Source organism: Lithobates pipiens, unplaced genomic scaffold (assembly GCF_037356315.1).
Source record: "Lithobates pipiens isolate NorthernLeopardFrog02 unplaced genomic scaffold, aLitPip1_a1.2 Scaffold_8, whole genome shotgun sequence".
NCBI classification, from domain to species: domain Eukaryota; kingdom Metazoa; phylum Chordata; class Amphibia; order Anura; family Ranidae; genus Lithobates; species Lithobates pipiens.
The window spans coordinates 653932458-653951132 of NW_027507903.1; the positions used below are offsets into that span (position 1 = coordinate 653932458).

At 47.4% G+C, this 18675-nt stretch overlaps 1 protein-coding gene across 1 annotated transcript in view; it reads left to right on the forward strand.

Annotated features, from left to right (window-relative positions):
- Positions 1 to 18675, forward strand: part of LOC143961724 (NACHT, LRR and PYD domains-containing protein 3-like) — a 118027-nt gene that overhangs the window by 26672 nt on the left and 72680 nt on the right. Inside the window, exons 2-3 of the mRNA XM_077471055.1 lie at positions 12448 to 12515; positions 14381 to 14683. Coding sequence (XP_077327181.1) covers positions 12479 to 12515; positions 14381 to 14683 — 340 coding nt within the window. The 5' untranslated portion in view covers positions 12448 to 12478. The remainder of the gene's footprint in view (positions 1 to 12447; positions 12516 to 14380; positions 14684 to 18675) is intronic.

Sequence of the window (18675 nt, forward strand, 5' to 3'; positions counted from 1 at the left end):
CCGTCCCGTCCCGTGCCGTGCCTTGCCTTGCCTCCGTCCCGTGCCTTGCCAGGATCGCCGCTCTTCGTCGGCGCCTCGGCGGCCATTCTAAAATTCAAAAGCCGCGCCTCCGCCTTCGCCTGTGATAGGCGGAACACTGAATTTCCCAGCAGCCTGTGTTCCGCCTATCACGGACATCGTCTCATCCTCGTCCGTAGTACGAGGATGAGCGGATGTCCGTGATAGGCGGAACACTGACTGCTGGGAAATTCAGTGTTCCGCCTATCACAGGCGGAGGCGGAGGCGCGGCTTTCGAATTGTAGTATGTCCGCCGTCTGTCTGCTCGATACGCTGATCGAGCAGTCAGACGGCGATGACTCGAGTATAAGCCGAGGGGGGCACTTTCAGCCTCAAAAAAGAGGCTGAAAATCTCGGCTTATACTCGAGTATATACGGTACTCAGTCATGCAACACTGTACTCAAATTAATTTTTTGTCCTTTTTTCCCACAAATAGAGCTTTCTTTTGGTGGTATTTGATCACCTCTGGGGTTTTTATTTTTTGCGCTATAAATGAAAAAAGACCGAAAATTTTGAAAAAAAAACGCATATTTCTTTGTTTCTGTGATAGAATTATGCAGATTATTAATTTTTCTTCATAAATTTTGGCCACAATTTAAACTGCTACATATCTTTGGTAAAAATAACCCAAATTAGTGGATATTATTTGGTCTTTGTGAAAGTTAGAGAGTCTACAAGGTGTGGTGCGAATCGCACAAAATTGATCACATCTGATGTACTGGTGGCCTATCTCGCTTCTTGTGACCCGAACAAGTCAGGAAAGTACAAATACCCCCCATATGACCCCTTTTTGGAAAGTAGACATTCCAAGGTATTTAGTAAGAGGCATAGTGAGGTTTTTGATGTTGTCATTTTTTTCCCACAATTCTTTACAAAATTAAGATTTTTCATTTTTTTCTCCACAAAATTGTCATTGTAATAGGTTATTTCTCTGACGTGGCATGTGTATACCACAAATGACACCCCCCCAAAAATTCTGCTACTCCCGAGTATTACAATACCACATGTGTGGGACTTTTTCACAGCCTGGCCACATAGAGAGGCCCAACATGCAGGTAGCGCCATCACGTGTTCTAGGAACATAAATTACACATCTAACTTGTTGACTATTTATTACACTTTTGAAGCACCAGGACAATGACACGTGACACTGATGACAGATGGCACTGATACGTGGCAATGATGACACTTATACGTGGCACTGATGACACGTGGCACTGATGACACGTGGCACTTATACGTGGCACTGATGACACGTGGCACTAATACGTGGCACTGAAGACACGTGGCACTAATACGTGGCACCGATGACAGATGGCACTAATACATGGCACCGATGACGCGTGACACTGATGACAGATGGCACTGATAAGTGGCATTGATGACACGTGACACTGACAACAGATGGCACGTGACACTGACAGGTGGCACTGATGACAAGTGGCACTGATGACAGATGGCACTAATACGTGGCACTGATGACAGATGGCACTGGGGACAAATGGCACTGACAACAGGTGGCACTGGGGGCAGGTGGCACTGGGGGCAGGTAGCACTGGGGTGGATGGCACTGGGGGCAGGTAGCACTGGGGTGGATGGCACTGGGGCGGATGGCACTGCTGGGGGAGGATGGCACTGCTGGGGGAGGATGGCGCTTTTTTTTTTTTCTTTTACTCAAAGCAGAACGGCTGCCGCTGCAGCCGTTCATCTCTCCCCTCTCACACTGTCTGTGTGAGGAGGGAGATTGGCGCTGAGAGATGATCTCATATGTTTACATATGAGATCATCTCCCATTGGACACGCCGATCACGCTGTAAACGGCCGCTGTGATTGGCCGTTTACAGCGATCTGTGTTTGCTTGTCCCCGGGGGACACGGCGAACACAGATCTTCCGCGATTGCGGAAGTAAACATCAGGACGTCCAGGGACGGCCACCCGGACGAACGCGCCTGCTCTACAGCCGTCATTCGGCTATAGGGCGGGAGCGAGGTGGTTAAGTAACTAATTGCTCTGTCTGCAAACTTTCCTTTCACAGCCGACTCTCAGAGTCTTTAGTTTTCTAACATTTGTAACCTGCGGTTCATCAGAAGGTTATTCCTCATATCTCCTTCAGAATTCATAGGAATTAATATAATTTAATATCATAAAAACCTGACATATCAGTATACTGTACACAGAATAGTCTGGTCTGAAGGACACACACAGACCCCACCCATTAACCACTTAAGGCAGGGGTTGACAAATTTGCTTGGAATCTAGGAGCCAGCTAAAAAAAGTTAGGAGCCAGGTCCGTGACGGTGATCTGGACCTGTCCCTGGCCTGACATGGAGACGAGTGAGGGGAAGATGCCCCCCCCCCCCCCCCCCACCTGTCTCCAAGTCATTGCCCATAGCTCTTAGAGGGACATTTTATTTATTTTATTTTTTTCAAATGACAATTTTTTTTTAAATTGCATTTTAGTGTAAATATGAGATGTGAGGTCTCTCTGACCCCCCGGATCTCATATATAAGAGGACCTGTCATGCTTATTTCTATTACAAGGGATTTTTACATTCCTTGTAATAGGAATAAAAGTGACACACATTTTTTTTAAAAAAAACAACAGTGAAAAAAATAAAAATAAAAGTTAAAATAAGAAAGAGAAAACATTTTTTTTAGCGCACCCTGTCCCGCCAAGCTTGCGTGCAGAAGCGAACGCATATGAAAGCAGTTTTCAAACCACATCGGTGGATTGGTAGAGTGAGAGCAATAAGTCTAGCCCCAGACCTCCTCTGTAACTTAAAACATTCAACCTGTAAAAAATTTTAAACGTCACCTATGGAGATTTTAAAGGGTAAAAGTTTGTCGCCATTTTATGAGCGGGGCGTAATTTTGAAGTGTGACATGTTGGGTATCAATTTACTCGGCGTAACATTATCTTTCACAATATAAAAAAAAAATTGGGCTAAGTTTACTGTTGTCTTATTTTTGTTTATTAAATAAATTTTTCCCCAAAAAAGTGCGCTTGTAAGTCCGCTGTGCAAATACGGTGTGACAGACAGTATTGCAACGACCACCATTTTATTCTCTAGGGTGTTAGAATTAAAAATATATATCATGTTTAGGAGTTCTAAGTAAAGGGAAGGAGATAGGCTGGCAGGCAGGGGAAGCTCCATTAGCATTGCTGGTTGTCATTCCAACGGCCACCACAAGAGGGCGCCAGATTCCAGAAGGAACCATAGGATCGCAGAAGGCCTCAAAGCCGGGGGCTCAATTACCGCCCGCCGGCAGCGCGGCCCGACGCGATCACGCCGGGGGGGTCCACGGAGACAGGATACCCCCAGCTGTGCTGCCCCAGACGCCAGGTCGTTAAATCTAGTCGCAAATGCGACCTGGCACCCGGGTTTTGTGGAGCCCTGACTTAAGGACTGAGCTTCTTTCTGAGATTTGTTGTTTACCAGTTAAAAACTGTTTTTTTTTTTTGCTAGAAAATTACATAGAACCCTTAAACATTATATATATTTTTTCGAACACCCTAGAGAATAAAATGGTGGTCGTTGCAATACTTTCTGTCACACCGTATCTGAGCACCGGTCTTACAAGACAACAGTAAAGTTAGTCTATTTTTTATGTTGTGAAAGATAATGTTACGCAAGTAAATTGATACCCAACATGTCACGCTTCAAAATTGCGCCCGCTTGTGGAATGGCGACAAACTTTTACCCTTAAAAATCTCCATAGGCGACATTTAATTCTACAGGTTGCATGTTTTAAGTGACAGAGGAGGTCTAGAGCTAGAATTATTGATCTCGCTCTACCGATCGTGGCGATACCTCACATGTGTGGTTTGAACAACATTTTCATATGCGGACGCTACTCACGTATGCGTTTGCTTCTGCAGGCGCGCTCGTTGGGATGGGGCACGTTTATTTATTTTTTTCCTTATTTATTTTACCTTTTTTATTTTTGTACTGTTTTTTCAAAAAAAAAAAATTGTGTCACTTTTATTCCTATTACAAGGAATGTGATAGAAAAAATGACAGGACCCCTTAAATATGAGATCTGGGGGTCAAAAAGACCTGAGATCTCATATTTACAGTAAAATGCAATAAAAGAATAATTTTGTCATTTAAAAAATGAAAAAAATGGCCCTTTAAGAGCTATGGGCAGAAGTGACGTTTTGACGTTGCTTCCGCCCAGCAATGATATGTAGACAGATGTTCCCCTCACTAGTCTCCTTGTCAGGTCACAAGAAGGACCCGATCACCTCCGCCGCTGCCATGGCTCCGGTAAGTGGTGGAGGGCACCAGAGCACCGGCAGGAGTGGGGACTTCTCCCGCCTCCGATAAAAGGGATCTTGCGGCGAATCTGTTGCAGAGACCACTTGTGGTTTTTAAGGACAGTTTCCTGCACAGTTTTTATAATTAAGTAATTTTTAACGGGGATATTTTTAAGATACAAAATCAATCTATATGACACAGTCTATACATGTGAAACTTATTTATGGAGACAACTGATCATACAAAATAGTTACATTTATTGGTTGACAAAAAACAAATATTTACATGGAATTAAAATATCGATTATGTCACATGAACATCTTGACAGTTATTGGAAACGCCCGTAAAATGAGCGTAGTACCTTGGACATAATATCACCATGATAACTTCTCAGTAGAATCAGTAACCTGGTGAGAATGACAATTAAACAGAACGTCTGTATTTCACACGCCCAACCATTACTATACTGCAGGTAAGTAAGTGGTTAATAATGTGAAATAAATTAGACGTTTGTTTTGCCAAAAACTTGAGTCTTTAGAGAAAAATCTAAAAGGTGGTTATTGATTCGGGAGAACGATCATTAATAGTATTACATTCAATACATCAATATTTGAGAGACCATACATGATAAAATCAACATGACATAATTACCCATTCCAAGATGGCTACTGCTCCTAATGGCTGGTTACCAGAGTTAAGATGGCTGCTGTGGCTTTAAAAATGGATACTCTTAAAGAGGATTTACTTCTTGTGACCTCCGAGTTCCAATGATCAGGTTCAGGAATCTTCATGAATGTGAAAATATGTATTCATGCATGGTGCATGGGTGTCAGTCTGTCTGGGAGTGTGTGTATCTCCCAGTGTCCCCCTCAGGGTAGGTCCTTGAGCCTTCCTCCCTCATGGCATCTTACTTGCTTCTAAATACCATCTCAGACAATGAGATCATAAAATTATAATAAGTTCTGCCCAAAAGGTATGTGTTCCTTTTCATTGGTAGGCAAGACTTAATAATTAACCTTTTCTGGGAATGATTTTAAGGTAATAGCACCTTCAACCACCAGGGGTCTCACATGTGTCTGGAGTTTATCTCTTTAAGTTAATATATTCTATTTTTATAATGTGTATTTGTTTTTTATTTTCAAAGATTTTATTGGTATCAAGCAAATAACATGTACTGATGCATACAATTCAGCTTGTGATTGTTACATTGAACAGAGTACATTCAGTTCAAAGGAAGATGATTACAGATTAAAATGCTACATAACTCTCAGGGAATACTAACAGAAGCCTTAATTATAACCAAAAGTGTGAGCCCAAACTTTATTATCAGCAGGGGCCAAAGCCCAATACTTCACACAGGTTCTTTCATAGCGGTACTCTGTGGATAAAGATGCATAACGGTGGATATGCCATGGGGGCATCAAGCATCGTCATCTGCGGAGCAGATAGGATTGTAGGGGAGGAAAGGCTGTTCTTGGTATGAGAACAGAGAGAATAGAGATAAGGGGGGTGTGTTCCTGGCTGGACGGCTCATACGGGGTAGCGAGAACTCTTTGCCTATTTGTATTCAGTAACGGGCCCATAGGGGGTCAGGGTTTGAGAAGGCGTTCGTCAAATTCATGTGGCATGAAGTGAGTGGCCCATGGCCCCCAGGTTTTGAGATGTCGGGGGATTTTGTCTAGGAGAGTGGCTTCTATTTTGCTATGTATCATGGCCCGGGTAACCCTGTTTTTCACTTCAACGATATTTAGAGTCGGGTCTTCCAGGCTCTCGCTATTGTTTGCTTAGCTGCCATCAGAAGTTGTAGAAGTAGGCTTAGTTGAGCTTTGGTGTAGTCCTGTGAGGAATGATTCAGTAGGACGAGAGACGGGTCAGATGCTAGGGGTTGTTGCAATAGTGTAGAAGCCATTAAAAATATTGTCGCCCAGAAACGCTGTACGACTGGGCACGTCCACCAAATGTGCACATGGGTACTCCTCAGCCCCTGAAATACACTGGGTGGTGAGATGGTAGAAGCTTGGCTATTCTTGCTGGCACTAAGTACCACCTCATGAGAACTTTATAATTGGCCTCTGAGGCGACAATATTTTGAGTTGAGGCTTTGGTGTTAGACCATATGTTTAACCAATCTTCAGCATCTAAATCTATAGCTAGGTCGTTAGACCAGCAAAGAGCATAAGATGGGGGTGCAGCTGGGGTGGACGTTAGGTGAGCGTAAAGGTCGGGAAATGATGCCCGGGGCATGCAGGTAGGAATTGCATGTACTCTCGAATATAGTTAAGCTGTCCAGCTCTGTACCGGCTCCAGTGATTGTTTGGACAAAGTGTTTGATCTGGAGATAACAAAACACTCCCGCGGCAGGAGTTGTGCCTGCATCTGCAATGCTGGGAATGTTTTCATGGTGTCACCTGTAACCAGATCATAAATGCGGGTCAGACCCGCATGCTCCCAAGCTTGAAAGGAGGAGGGTTTGGCCGAGGCCAGGTAAAAGTGGGTTATTAAGGAAAGACATTAGTGGAGCGGTTAGGTTAAATGGTTTACTAAGCTTACCCCATAGGTTTAGAGAGTGCTACGTTATTGGGTTCGTAGCAGATCTATAAACAGATTTGGGCAGCCAGAGCAGATTAGAGATTGTGAGGGGGTGAATATCAATTTCTTCCAGAGCCACCCACAAAGGCATTTCAGCTTTTGCATGATAGAGTGTAATTAGAGTGTAATTTGTGCTAACTGGGCTGCATGGTAGTATCGCATAAAGTTCGGCACTCCCAGACCTCCGTTAAGTATGCTGCGGGTTAGAACAGATTGAGGCACTCTAGGTTTCGTGGATCCCCAGATATATTTATATACCCGGTGCTGTATCACTCAGTGGAAGTATGTTGGGATTGCGATCGGGAGCAGTCTATAAAGGTGTAGGAGCTTGAGTAATGACCTTTACAGCTGCGATGTGTCCAAGCCATGATACACATAGGGGCTGCCAAGTATTGAGTAAGGAAGTGAGGTGGCTCAGCATCGGTAGATAGTTGACCTGAAATAGAAGGGAAAAATTTGAACATTTTGGACACAATTCCATTATTTACTTTTCTAATAGAGGTGTTATTTGTCCTGTTGGGGTAAACCTTCACTTCGTATCTTAGTCATTGTCTTTGAGACCATCTGAGCCCATACTGAGGTTGACTTCAGGATATCTATTCATTCTCTGATAAATAGGTTTATTTACCCAAGCCTTCCTTGAATTAAAAGTTTTTGTGGCTTCAATCTGAGTCAACGTGAGATTTTGTTTGTCGCAGCCCAGCTTTTCAATGGGTCATATAAATAAGTCACCTAATTCTGATTGGAGGGGAAGTGTTCTTTTGGGAGCAAAATGTATTATTTCTTCATAAATTCACAACGCACTTTTATCTTAAACTGGACCACTCACTGAAGAAGAGGATACCAGGGTTATGGTAGCTAGCTTGCTGCTGCCATAACAATGATATTCCTCTTCAAACAGCCAATGTATAACAATGGTGGGCGGTCCGGAAGTAGTTAAAGTGTACTGTACACCTTTCCCTGACATAGTGGCCACTAAAGAGCCACACAATGTGTTGTTTATGTTTTTTAACCTGTTTTTATGATGAGTAAATACCAACCTTCCTGAAGAATCCTCTTGGAAGCATCTTATTAGTGAATTTCCATTTTGGGGCCTTCTCCTTTTTATTACCTGACCTCTCTGTAGACATCTTACTGGCTGATACTTTGGTGCTGATTAGTACCAGTCTTGGCTAAGAATGGAACAGATTTGTAGTAGGGATGCACGGAATGGGTTTTTTGGTGCCGAAACCGATACCGAAAATGAAAAATACACTAGGCCGAAAACCGAAACCGATACCGAAACAGCACCGATACCGAAAATGACTGTTTTAAAAAAATATTTTTATACAGGAGGTGGTCAGAGACTGGGGACATGGTACAGGAGGGACTGGAGACATGGTACAGGAGGTGGTCAGAGACTGGGGACATGGTACAGGAGGTGGTCAGAGACTGGGGACATGGTACAGGAGGTGGTCAGAGACTGGGGACATGGTACAGGAGGTGGTCAGAGACTGCATGCATAGTACAGGAGGTGGTCAGAGACTGCATAATGGTACAGGAGGTGGTCAGAGACTGGAGACATGGTACAGGAGGTGGTCAGAGACTGGGGACATGGTACATGAGGTGGTCAGAGACTGGGGACATGGTACAGGAGGTGGTCAGAGACTGCATGCATGGTACAGGAGGTGGTCAGAGACTGCATAATGGTACAGGAGGTGGTCAGAGACTGGGGACATGGTACAGGAGGTGGTCAGAGACTGGGGACATGGTACAGGAGGTGGTCAGAGACTGGGGACATGGTACAGGAGGTGGTCAGAGACTGGGGACATGGTACAGGAGATGGTCAGAGACTGGCGACATGGTACAGGAGGTGGTCAGAGACTGCATGCATGGTACAGGAGGTGGTCAGAGACTGGGGACATGGTACAGGAGGTGGTCAGAGACTGGGGACATGGTACAGGAGGTGGTCAGAGACTGGGGACACGGTACAGGAGATGGTCAGACTGGGGACACGGTACAGGAGATGGTCAGAGACAGATGACGTGGTACATGAGATGGTCAGAGACTGGGGACACGGTACAGGAGATGGTCAGAGACAGAGGACGTGGTACAGGAGATGGTCAGAGACTGGGGACATGGTACAGAAGATGGTCAGACTGGGGACATGGTACAGGAGATGGTCAGAGACAGAGGACGTGGTACAGGAGGCATCCCCCAGTGTGCCTGTGTCCCCTTTTGCATCCAGTGTGTCCCCTTTTGCAGCCAGTGTGTCCCCTTTTATTGCAGCCAGTGTGTCCCCTTTTGTTGCAGCCTGTGTGCCATTTTGCAGCCTGCCTGTGCAGGGAAGAGAGCCGCCTCCGCTGCCTGTTTGATCACAGCGCCGGGAACATCACAGCTTTCATTTCAATAGCTGTGTGTTCCCGACTGCGCGCCGTCACACGCAGCCCCTCCCCCTTGTCCGGGCACTTTGATAGACAGATCATCCGTCCAATCCTGCGGATGATCTGTCTATCTAAGTGCCTGGACAAGGGGGAGGGGCTGCGTGTGACAGCGCGTGGCCGGGAACACACAGCTATTGAAATGAAAGCTGTGATGTTCCCGGCGCTGTGATCAAACAAGCGGCAGAGGCGGCTCTCCTGCGCTATACACCCCCCATGATGGGCGTCACCAGGGGTGGGGGGCGGAGCCCCGCCCCCACCCAGGCCACGCCCCATTTTCGGCTCCATTATCGGCCGTTTTTCTCTTTCGGCAAATTGCCGAAAAGGGCATTTTCGGCCGATATGTTTCAGGCGGCCAAAATTTCGGTGCATCACTAATTTGTAGAGGTGACACCTAAAAATACAAGTCTGTATAAATTGTGGCCCTCAACAGGATAGAATTCTTTTGTGACCCCAATATACCAACTAGATGAATGTTGAGTAGAAGGTTCTGATTGACCCTCATATTTATGGGTTGTAAATGACAATAATCCATCCAAGTCTAAGGCCGCGTACACACGGGCGGACTGTTCGCCCAACCTTGTCCGCTGAACAGTGTTTGGGCGGACAGTCCGCTCGTGTGTGGGCTTTCAGCGGACAGTTTCAGCGGACAGTTGGACGGACAAAGTCTTTCGGAAATTCCGAAAAACTGTCCGCTGAAACTGTGTTTGAGCGAACAGTCCGCCCGTGTGTGGGCCTGTCCGCTGTACTTTCGAAATGAGCGGACTGTTCCCGCTCGGAAAGTCCGCCCATTTCGAGCGCGTGTACAGGTAGGCGGGGCCCGCGAAGGAGACGTCGCGGGCTCCGCCGCCTGGAATGGGCTTAAAGGGGAACCCCAACGCCGAAAAAAATCGGCGTGGGGTTCCCCCCCCAAGTCCACACCAGACCCTTGTCCGAGCACGCTACCCGGCCGGCCAGGAAAGGGGGGCGAGCGAGCGCGCCCCCCCTCCTGAGCCGTACCAGGCCGCGTGCCCTCAACATGGGGGGGTGCCTTGGGGAAGGGGGGGCCGCGCGGCCCCCCCACCCCAAAGCACCTTGTCCCCATGTTGATGAGGACAAGGGCCTCTTCCCGACAACCCTGGCCGTTGGTTGTCGGGGTCTGCGGGCGGGGGGCTTATCGGAATCCGGGAGCCCCCTTTAAGAAGGGGGCCCCCGGATACCGGCCCCCCACCCTATGTGAATGAGTATGGGGTACAATGTACCCCTACCCATTCACCTGTGAAATAAAGTACAAAAAAAAACACAACACAGGGGAAAAAATATTTTATTGCACAGCTCCGGGGGTCTTCCGTCTTCGGGGGTCTTCTCGCCGGACTCCTCCGCTATGTGTGTGTAGCTCTTTTGCTAGCGGAGGAGTCCGGCTTTCTTCCTCCCCGCCGCCGGCCTCTTCTCCCGACTTCGGGGGTCTTGTCCCCCTCTTCGGTTCTTCTGCCGGGCCACCGCGCCTGGTCCGGTGGCCCGGTCTTCTGTCGCCGTCTTCCGTTCTTCTGTCGCCGCCTTCGGTTCTTCTGCCGGGCCACCGCGCCTTCTTGTAGCTCTTTTACAGGCGGTGGCCCGGTCTTCTGTCGCCGCTGTCGCCTTCCGTTCTTCTTCTTGTTCTTCTTCTTCTTCTTCTCCTGGAGATGTTGACTCGACGAGCTCTCCGGCCGGAATGCCAGGGACGCGCTCTGCGGTCACTTATATAGTGACAATGGGGCGGTGTCACATGGTATATGTCACATGGGTTGGTCACATGGGTTGATGTCACATGGGGACTATGACATCGTAAGGGGGCGGGGTCACCATGTGACCAACCCATGTGACATGTACCATGTGACCCTGCCCCATTGTCACTATATAAGTGACAGCGCAGGGCGGCTCTGGCATTCCGGCCGGAGGGAGCGACGTGTCAACATCTCCTGGAGAAGAACAAGAAGAAGAACACGAACGGAAGTCGGCGGCGACATCGGCGACAGAAGACCGGGCCACCGCCTGTAAAAGAGCTACAAGAAGGCGCGGTGGCCCGGCAGAAGAACCGAAGGCGGCGACAGAAGAACGGAAGACGGCGACAGAAGACCGGGCCACCGGACCAGGCGCGGTGGCCCGGCAGAAGAACCGAAGAGGGGGACAAGACCCCCGAAGTCGGGAGAAGAGGATGGCGGCGGGGAGGAAGAAAGCCGGACTCCTCCGCTAGCAAAAGAGCTACACACACATAGCGGAGGAGTCCGGCGAGAAGACCCCCGAAGACGGAAGACCCCCGGAGCTGTGCAATAAAATATTTTTTCCCCTGTGTTGTGTTTTTTTTTGTACTTTATTTCACAGGTGAATGGGTAGGGGTACATTGTACCCCATACTCATTCACATAGGGTGGGGGGCCGGTATCTGGGGGCCCCCTTCTTAAAGGGGGCTCCCGGATTCCGATAAGCCCCCCGCCCGCAGACCCCGACAACCAACGGCCAGGGTTGTCGGGAAGAGGCCCTTGTCCTCATCAACATGGGGACAAGGTGCTTTGGGGTGGGGGGGCCGCGCGGCCCCCCCTTCCCCAAGGCACCCCCCCATGTTGAGGGCACGCGGCCTGGTACGGCTCAGGAGGGGGGGCGCGCTCGCTCGCCCCCCTTTCCTGGCCGGCCGGGTAGCGTGCTCGGACAAGGGTCTGGTGTGGACTTGGGGGGGAACCCCACGCCGATTTTTTTCGGCGTTGGGGTTCCCCTTTAAGCCCATTCCAGGCGGCGGAGCCCGCGACGTCTCCTTCGCGGGCCCCGCCTACCTGTACACGCGCTTGAAATGGGCGGATTTGCCTCCTCCTTACGTGGGCGAGTCCGTTCATTTCAAAAGTTGAGCGAACTGTTTGCCCAACCTTGTTCGTCAAACAGTCCGCTCGTGTGTGGGCAAGTCCGCTCATGCAAATTTTGAGCGGACTGTTTGATGAAACTGTTTGCCGAACAAGGTTGGGCGAACAGTCCGCGCGTGTGTACGCGGCCTAATACTTTCTAATTGGACAACCAGTCAGCCAATTGTTTTCCACAGAAGGGAACACATGCTCCTTATTGGTTCCGTTCATCGAACTACAAATGAAGTTATTATTCTTTTGTGGTCCTTCCAGGTGATGTCATCTCGGATCATCTCCTGATGCCATGGCGACCTCTTCCTCCTCATCCTCCTCCTCACAAGGTATGACTGCTGATCCTGACAATCCTTTCCAATGTTTTCCTCCACCTCACATCTCCAGAGATTGGAATTAGATGATAGAAATCTTATGTCTCCATAGTCTGGGCATTTCCTGTAGACATCTGGTCAGTCCACCCATTAGAAGAGTTCAGGAGTCTTCATCAATTCCACCATCGCATTCCTGTGTCTTCAGATTTTATTTATCATTGATGGAAATTATTGAGATGGTCCAGTGATCCATAATGACTGGAGGACCCTAAATTGTTTGGCTATTTTTGTGTAGTGGTCGGGGGAATACTTTATCTATAATCCTAAGAATAAAACAGCCCCGTGTCACATGACACATATTGCTGGGAGATTTTGGGGTAATCAGAGTTCTTAGTTCACACTGATGAGACTCCTCATTATTCAGGGGGGAAGGTTTTTTAAAAGTTTTATATTTTTCTTTTAGTTTACTATGAAACAGTCAATAAACATGATGTTTAAAATGATCATCCATACATTAGGAGGTCTGCATATAAAATAATTACTATGAGTTTGTGTCATTTGTACAGTCATCACTAATAATCCCCGTAATTTGTCTAATAGGTTTACTTCCTATGATCATCAGCTCATAATACATTATTATTTTCTTGAAATACCTCAACCAGTAAGATATGGCATTTGACCACTAGATGGAGCTGATGATCATAGGAAATAAACATATTAGACACATTATAGGGACTTCACAAAGGTGATAAAAAAAATAGCCCCCTAGTTGTTTGAATCCAATATTAACCTCCCTGGCGGTACGATTATTTCGGATTTTAGGTGCTAAAAGCGGTACCATTATTTTGCATGAAAATTTGGCGTTTTATATTGTAGTCCTGTAATTCTTAGGAATAACTCACTTAAATCTGTCCAAACCAGAGTGTAGCAGACATCCCGGGTATAATAAAGTTTGAAAAATTAAATCATAAATTATAATATAAGAAATAATTATAAATAATTGTACCAAATAATAATATAACAATAATAAAAATTATTCAATAATGTAATCAAATCAAAAACACAGAAATTTGCTCAGTTGCAGAATTGTCACTGTCATTACATTTCAGTATTTGATGACGGATCTCCCCACAAATCGCTATCGCTCAATTCTGCGAGTGATTCTAATTTATTATCGCTGTTTTCTAGCTGGTCTAAAATCATTTTTGATGTACAGTGACAGTTTTGGTTGCTATGGACAATCTCCAGTTTCCAGGCATAAAGAACAGTTTTTATTATATAAAACTACATGCAGGACACTGGGCAGACCACTAGGGACACTGGGGATGTGAAATATTTACATACAGCAATGTAATCTGTAAGATTACATTATGCTGTATGTATACTGTTTGTTTCACTTTTTGAATTTGGCGCCGATCTTCGTGCCCGTGCGTCGCAACGCTCGCAGGGCACGGAGATCGGCGATGTAATGCATCGAGCGAGACACGGCTCGCTCGTACAGCGGGGAGACAACGCTGGATCCGAGGGAGAAGGTAAGTAATCCTCCTCCTGGATCCAGCGATGCTGTCCCGAGGCTGGCTCGGGAATACCGCTTTTGGTATGAAAATTCCACCCCGAGCCAGCCTCGGGAATACCGTCAGGGGGGTTAATCCATCTGAGAGGTAATTTACCACTATGGAGGCAATCATATGAGATTACCACAGGGAATCCAATCCCTCCATAAGATAATGTACATATAGACATATTGGGGATCATTTCCTTTGCCTTCTATATGCTCTTTATAGCATCGTTGGCTGCCAGTACAGACTTGTCTGCTGTCATATGTCAGAAATCCTCCAATCAGGATGAATGTTTATGGTTGCTGATTGTCCTCTCTGCAGGGTCGGCTCCTGGTGTCCTGGGAAAGGTCCCACAAACCCCCGGGGATCTTCTCATATATTCTCTGGAGGATCTGAAAGGAAGTGACTTCAAGAGATTTAGGAACAAATTGTCTGATTTCTCCTATAAAGATGAACGTCCCATCCCCCGAGGAAAACTAGAAAATGCAGACTGGATCACCACCAAGGACATACTGATAGACACATATGGAGAAGAAGGGGCTCTGGATGTCACCGTTGATGTCTTTACACTGATCGGTCTGAAGGGACCCGCAAATGACCTCCAGGAGAGGAGAGCACAACATGGTGAGTTCCCATCTATAATGACAATTTCCTACCAATTCCTGATCAATATCTGTGAGAGGAAGAACAAGGAATGTCATCCAGGGAAAGCCATTAACCAATCAGGAGATTTCAACTGGATGATCCCCTTCTCACTGACAGTACGCACTTATGGGGCCTCACAAAAAGGGTCTTTATTCTGGGGGGCCACATATCTGGGTACCTCCCTTTGTGCTGAGAGAGCGCTACACAGAAACTAGGATCCCACCAAGATCCCGGGGATTGTACTAATGATCAGAATCCGGGACTCCCGGTTCCCTGTCACATGATCACTGTGATAACCTCTGGCAATCATGTGTGTCTGGGAAGCTCACCCCTGTGTTTTTTTTCTTTTCCAAATGGAGAGAAAGATACATTGTATACATACAGAATCCATTATATAATACATTGTATACATACATGATCCATTATAGAATACATTGTATACTTACAGGATATATTATATTATACATTGTGTTCTTTCTAATAAAGAAAAAAATAGCTAGATCAAGGTTTGATCCGGGTCAGTGCTAGATTTAGTTTTATGGCCAGGGTTGGTGTATTTTGGGTATTTTTATTTTTAACAACTTAAGGGCCGAGCCTCTCTCTGAGATTTGGTGTTTACAAGTTAAAAACAGTTTTTTTTGCTAGAAAAATACTTAGACATTATATATTTTTTTCTAACACCCTAGAGAATAAAATGGCAGTCGTGCAATACTTTCTGTCACACCGTATTTTCTTACAAGTACACTTTTTTTTTTGTAAAAAAATAATTTTTTTTTATATAAAAAAAAGACAACAGTAAAGTTAGACCGTTTTTTTTTATATTGTTAAAGATAATGTTACGAAGAGTAAATTGATACCCACTATGTCACGTTTCAAAGATGTGCCCACTCGTGGAATGATGACAAGCTTTTACCCTTAAAAATCTCCATAGGTGACGTATAAAAAGTTCTATAGGTTGCATATTTTGAGTTACAGAGGAGGTCTAGGGCTAGAATTATTGCTCTCGCTCTATCGATCTCAGCGATACCTCACATGTGTAGTTTGAACACCGTTTTCATATGCGGGCGCTGCTCACGTATGTATTTGCTTCTGCACGTGAGCTTGGCAGGACGGGGCACGTTTACATTTTTTCTTATTTATTTTACCTTTTATTTTTTTTATTTTTACACTGTTCTTTTACAAAAAAAGGTGTCACTTTTATTCCTATTACAAGGAATATAAACATCCCTTGTAATAGAATAAAGCATGACAGGACCTCTTAAATATGAGATCTGGAATCAAAAAGACCTCAGATCTCATATTTACACAAAAATGATGTTCTGACATTGCTTCCGCCCTGCGATAGTATGGAGACAAGTGGGGGCCATCTTCCCCTCCCTCAGCTTCATGCCACACACGGGAGAGGACGTGATCACCTCCGCCGCTACAACGGCTCCGGTGAGCGGCGGAGGGCATCGGAGAGTGGTGTGAGGGGGGGCCCCCTCTCCCGCTACCGATAAAAGTGATTGTGCAGTGAATCCGCCACAGAGACCACTTTTATCAGAAACTGGACCGCTCACTGAAGAAGAGGATACCGGGGTTATGGCAGCTGCCGTCATAAAAGGCGATATTCCTCTTCAAAGTGCCGACATATATCAGTGTGAGCCGGTCAGGAAGTGGTTAAACATTTTCTAAATTAGTATCAGTGTCAGATTTTTTAGGTAGGATAAAAAAGCAAAATATGTGAAATGTTTTTTAGGCCATACTACGGGTACAAACCACAACTCCTGAAATTAATACGGTATAATCCACCCGGATACACAATGTAGTTGTGATGATATGTACAGATTTACTAACAGAGGTCACAGTTGCAAAATTGTGTTCAGGCATTAACATTTGATTTCCCCTCAGTCCCTAAAGGATTAATCAATCTTTTTACTGAGGGAGTTTACAGAATAAAATAAAATGTAAGAGGGAAGCAGAGTAAGCCCCTGTACACACGGTCGGACATTCTGCCAACCAAATCCGTCAGATTTTGTCCGTCGGATTTTGCCTGTCGGATCTTGTCCGAAACTGTTGCATACACACGGTCGGACTAAAGCCGCGTACACTCGTAGCGGTATGTCCGACGTACTTAGTCTGGCGGACTTCCCGCCAGACTGTCCGTCGGACTTTCCGAACGGGCTACTTGCCCACACACGGCAGTTTTTCAGCGGACTAATATGGCGTACTAAGTCCGCCGTACTATCAGCCCTACTTTTGAAATGAACGGACTCGCCCACACACGCAGAGGAAAGTCCGCTCATTTCGAGCTCGTCTCCAGGTAGGCGGGGCCCGCGAAGGAGACGTTGCTGGCCCTGGTATGGACTTAAAGGGGAACCCCAACGCTGAAAAAAAATCGGCGTGGGGGTCCCCCCCAAGTCCACAACAGACCCTTGTCCGAGCACGCTACCCAGCCAGCCAAAAAAAGGGGGGGCGAGCGAGCGCCCCCCCCTCCTGAGCCGTACCAGACGCGTGCCCCTCAACACCCCAAAGCACCTTGTCCCCATGTTGATGAGGACAAGGGCCTCTTCCCGACAACCCTGGCCGTTGGTTGTCGGGGTCTGCGGCGAGGGGCTTATCGGAATCCGGGAGCCCCCTTTAATAAGGGGGCCCCCGGATACCGGCCCCCCACCCTATGTGAATGAGTATGGGGTACAATGTACCCCTACCCATTCACCTGTAAAATAAAAGTACAAAAAAAACACAACACACGAGATAAAATACTTTATTGCACAGCTCCGGGGGTCTTCCGTCTTCGGGGGTCTTCTCGCCAGACTCCTCCGCTATCTTCTTGTAGCTCTTTTACTAGCGGAGGAGTCCGGCTTTCTTCCTCGCCGCCGCCTCTTCTTCCGACTTCGGGGGTCTTGTCCCCCTCTTCGGTTCTTCTGTCGCCGCCGCCTACCGTTCTTCTTCTTCTTCTTCTCCAGGAGATGTTGACTCGACGATCTCTCCGGCCGCAATGCCAGGGACGCGCTGCGCTGCCACTTATATAGGGACAAGGGGCGGTGTCACATGGCTTTATGTCACATGGGTTGGTGTCACATGGTGACCCCGCCCCCTTACGATGTCACAGTCCCCATGTGACATCAACCCATGTGACATAAAGCCATGTGACACCGCCCCTTGTCCCTATATAAGTCGCCGCGCAGCGCGTCCCTGGCATTGTGGCCGGAGAGATCGTTGAGTCAACATCTCCTGGAGAAGAAGAAGAAGAAGAACGGAAGGCGGCGGCGGCGGCGACAGAAGACCGGGCCACCTCCTGTAAAAGAGCTATAAGAAGGCGCGGTGGCCCGGCAGAAGAACCGAAGAGGGGGACAAGACCTCCGAAGTCGGAAGAAGAGGCCGGCGGCGAGGAAGAAAGCCGGACTCCTCCGCTAGCAAAAGAGCTACAAGAAGATAGCGGAGGAGTCCGGCGAGAAGACCCCCGAAGACGGAAGACCCCCGGAGCTGTGCAATAAAGTATTTTATCTCGTGTGTTGTGTTTTTTTTTGTACTTTTATTTTACAGGTGAATGGGTAGGGGTACATTGTACCCCATACTCATTCACATAGGGTGGGGGGCCGGTATCCGGGGGGCCCCCTTATTAAAGGGGGCTCCCGGATTGCGATAAGCCCCCCGCCCGCAGACCCCAACAACCAATGGCCAGGGTTGTCGAGAAGAGGTCCTTGTCCTTATCAACATGGGGACAAGGTGCTTTGGGGTGGGGGGGCCGCGCGGCCCCCCTTCCCCAAGGCACCCCCCATGTTGAGGGCACGCGGCCTGGTACGGCTCGGGGGGGGGGCGCTCGCTCGCCCCCTCTTTCGTGGCCGGCCGGGTAGAGTGCTCGGACAAGGGTCTGTTGCGGACTTGGGGGGGACCCCCACGCCGATTTTTTTTCGGCGTTGGGGTTCCCCTTTAAGTTCATACCAGGCGGCGGGGCCAGCGACGTCTCCTTCGCGGGCCCCGCCTAC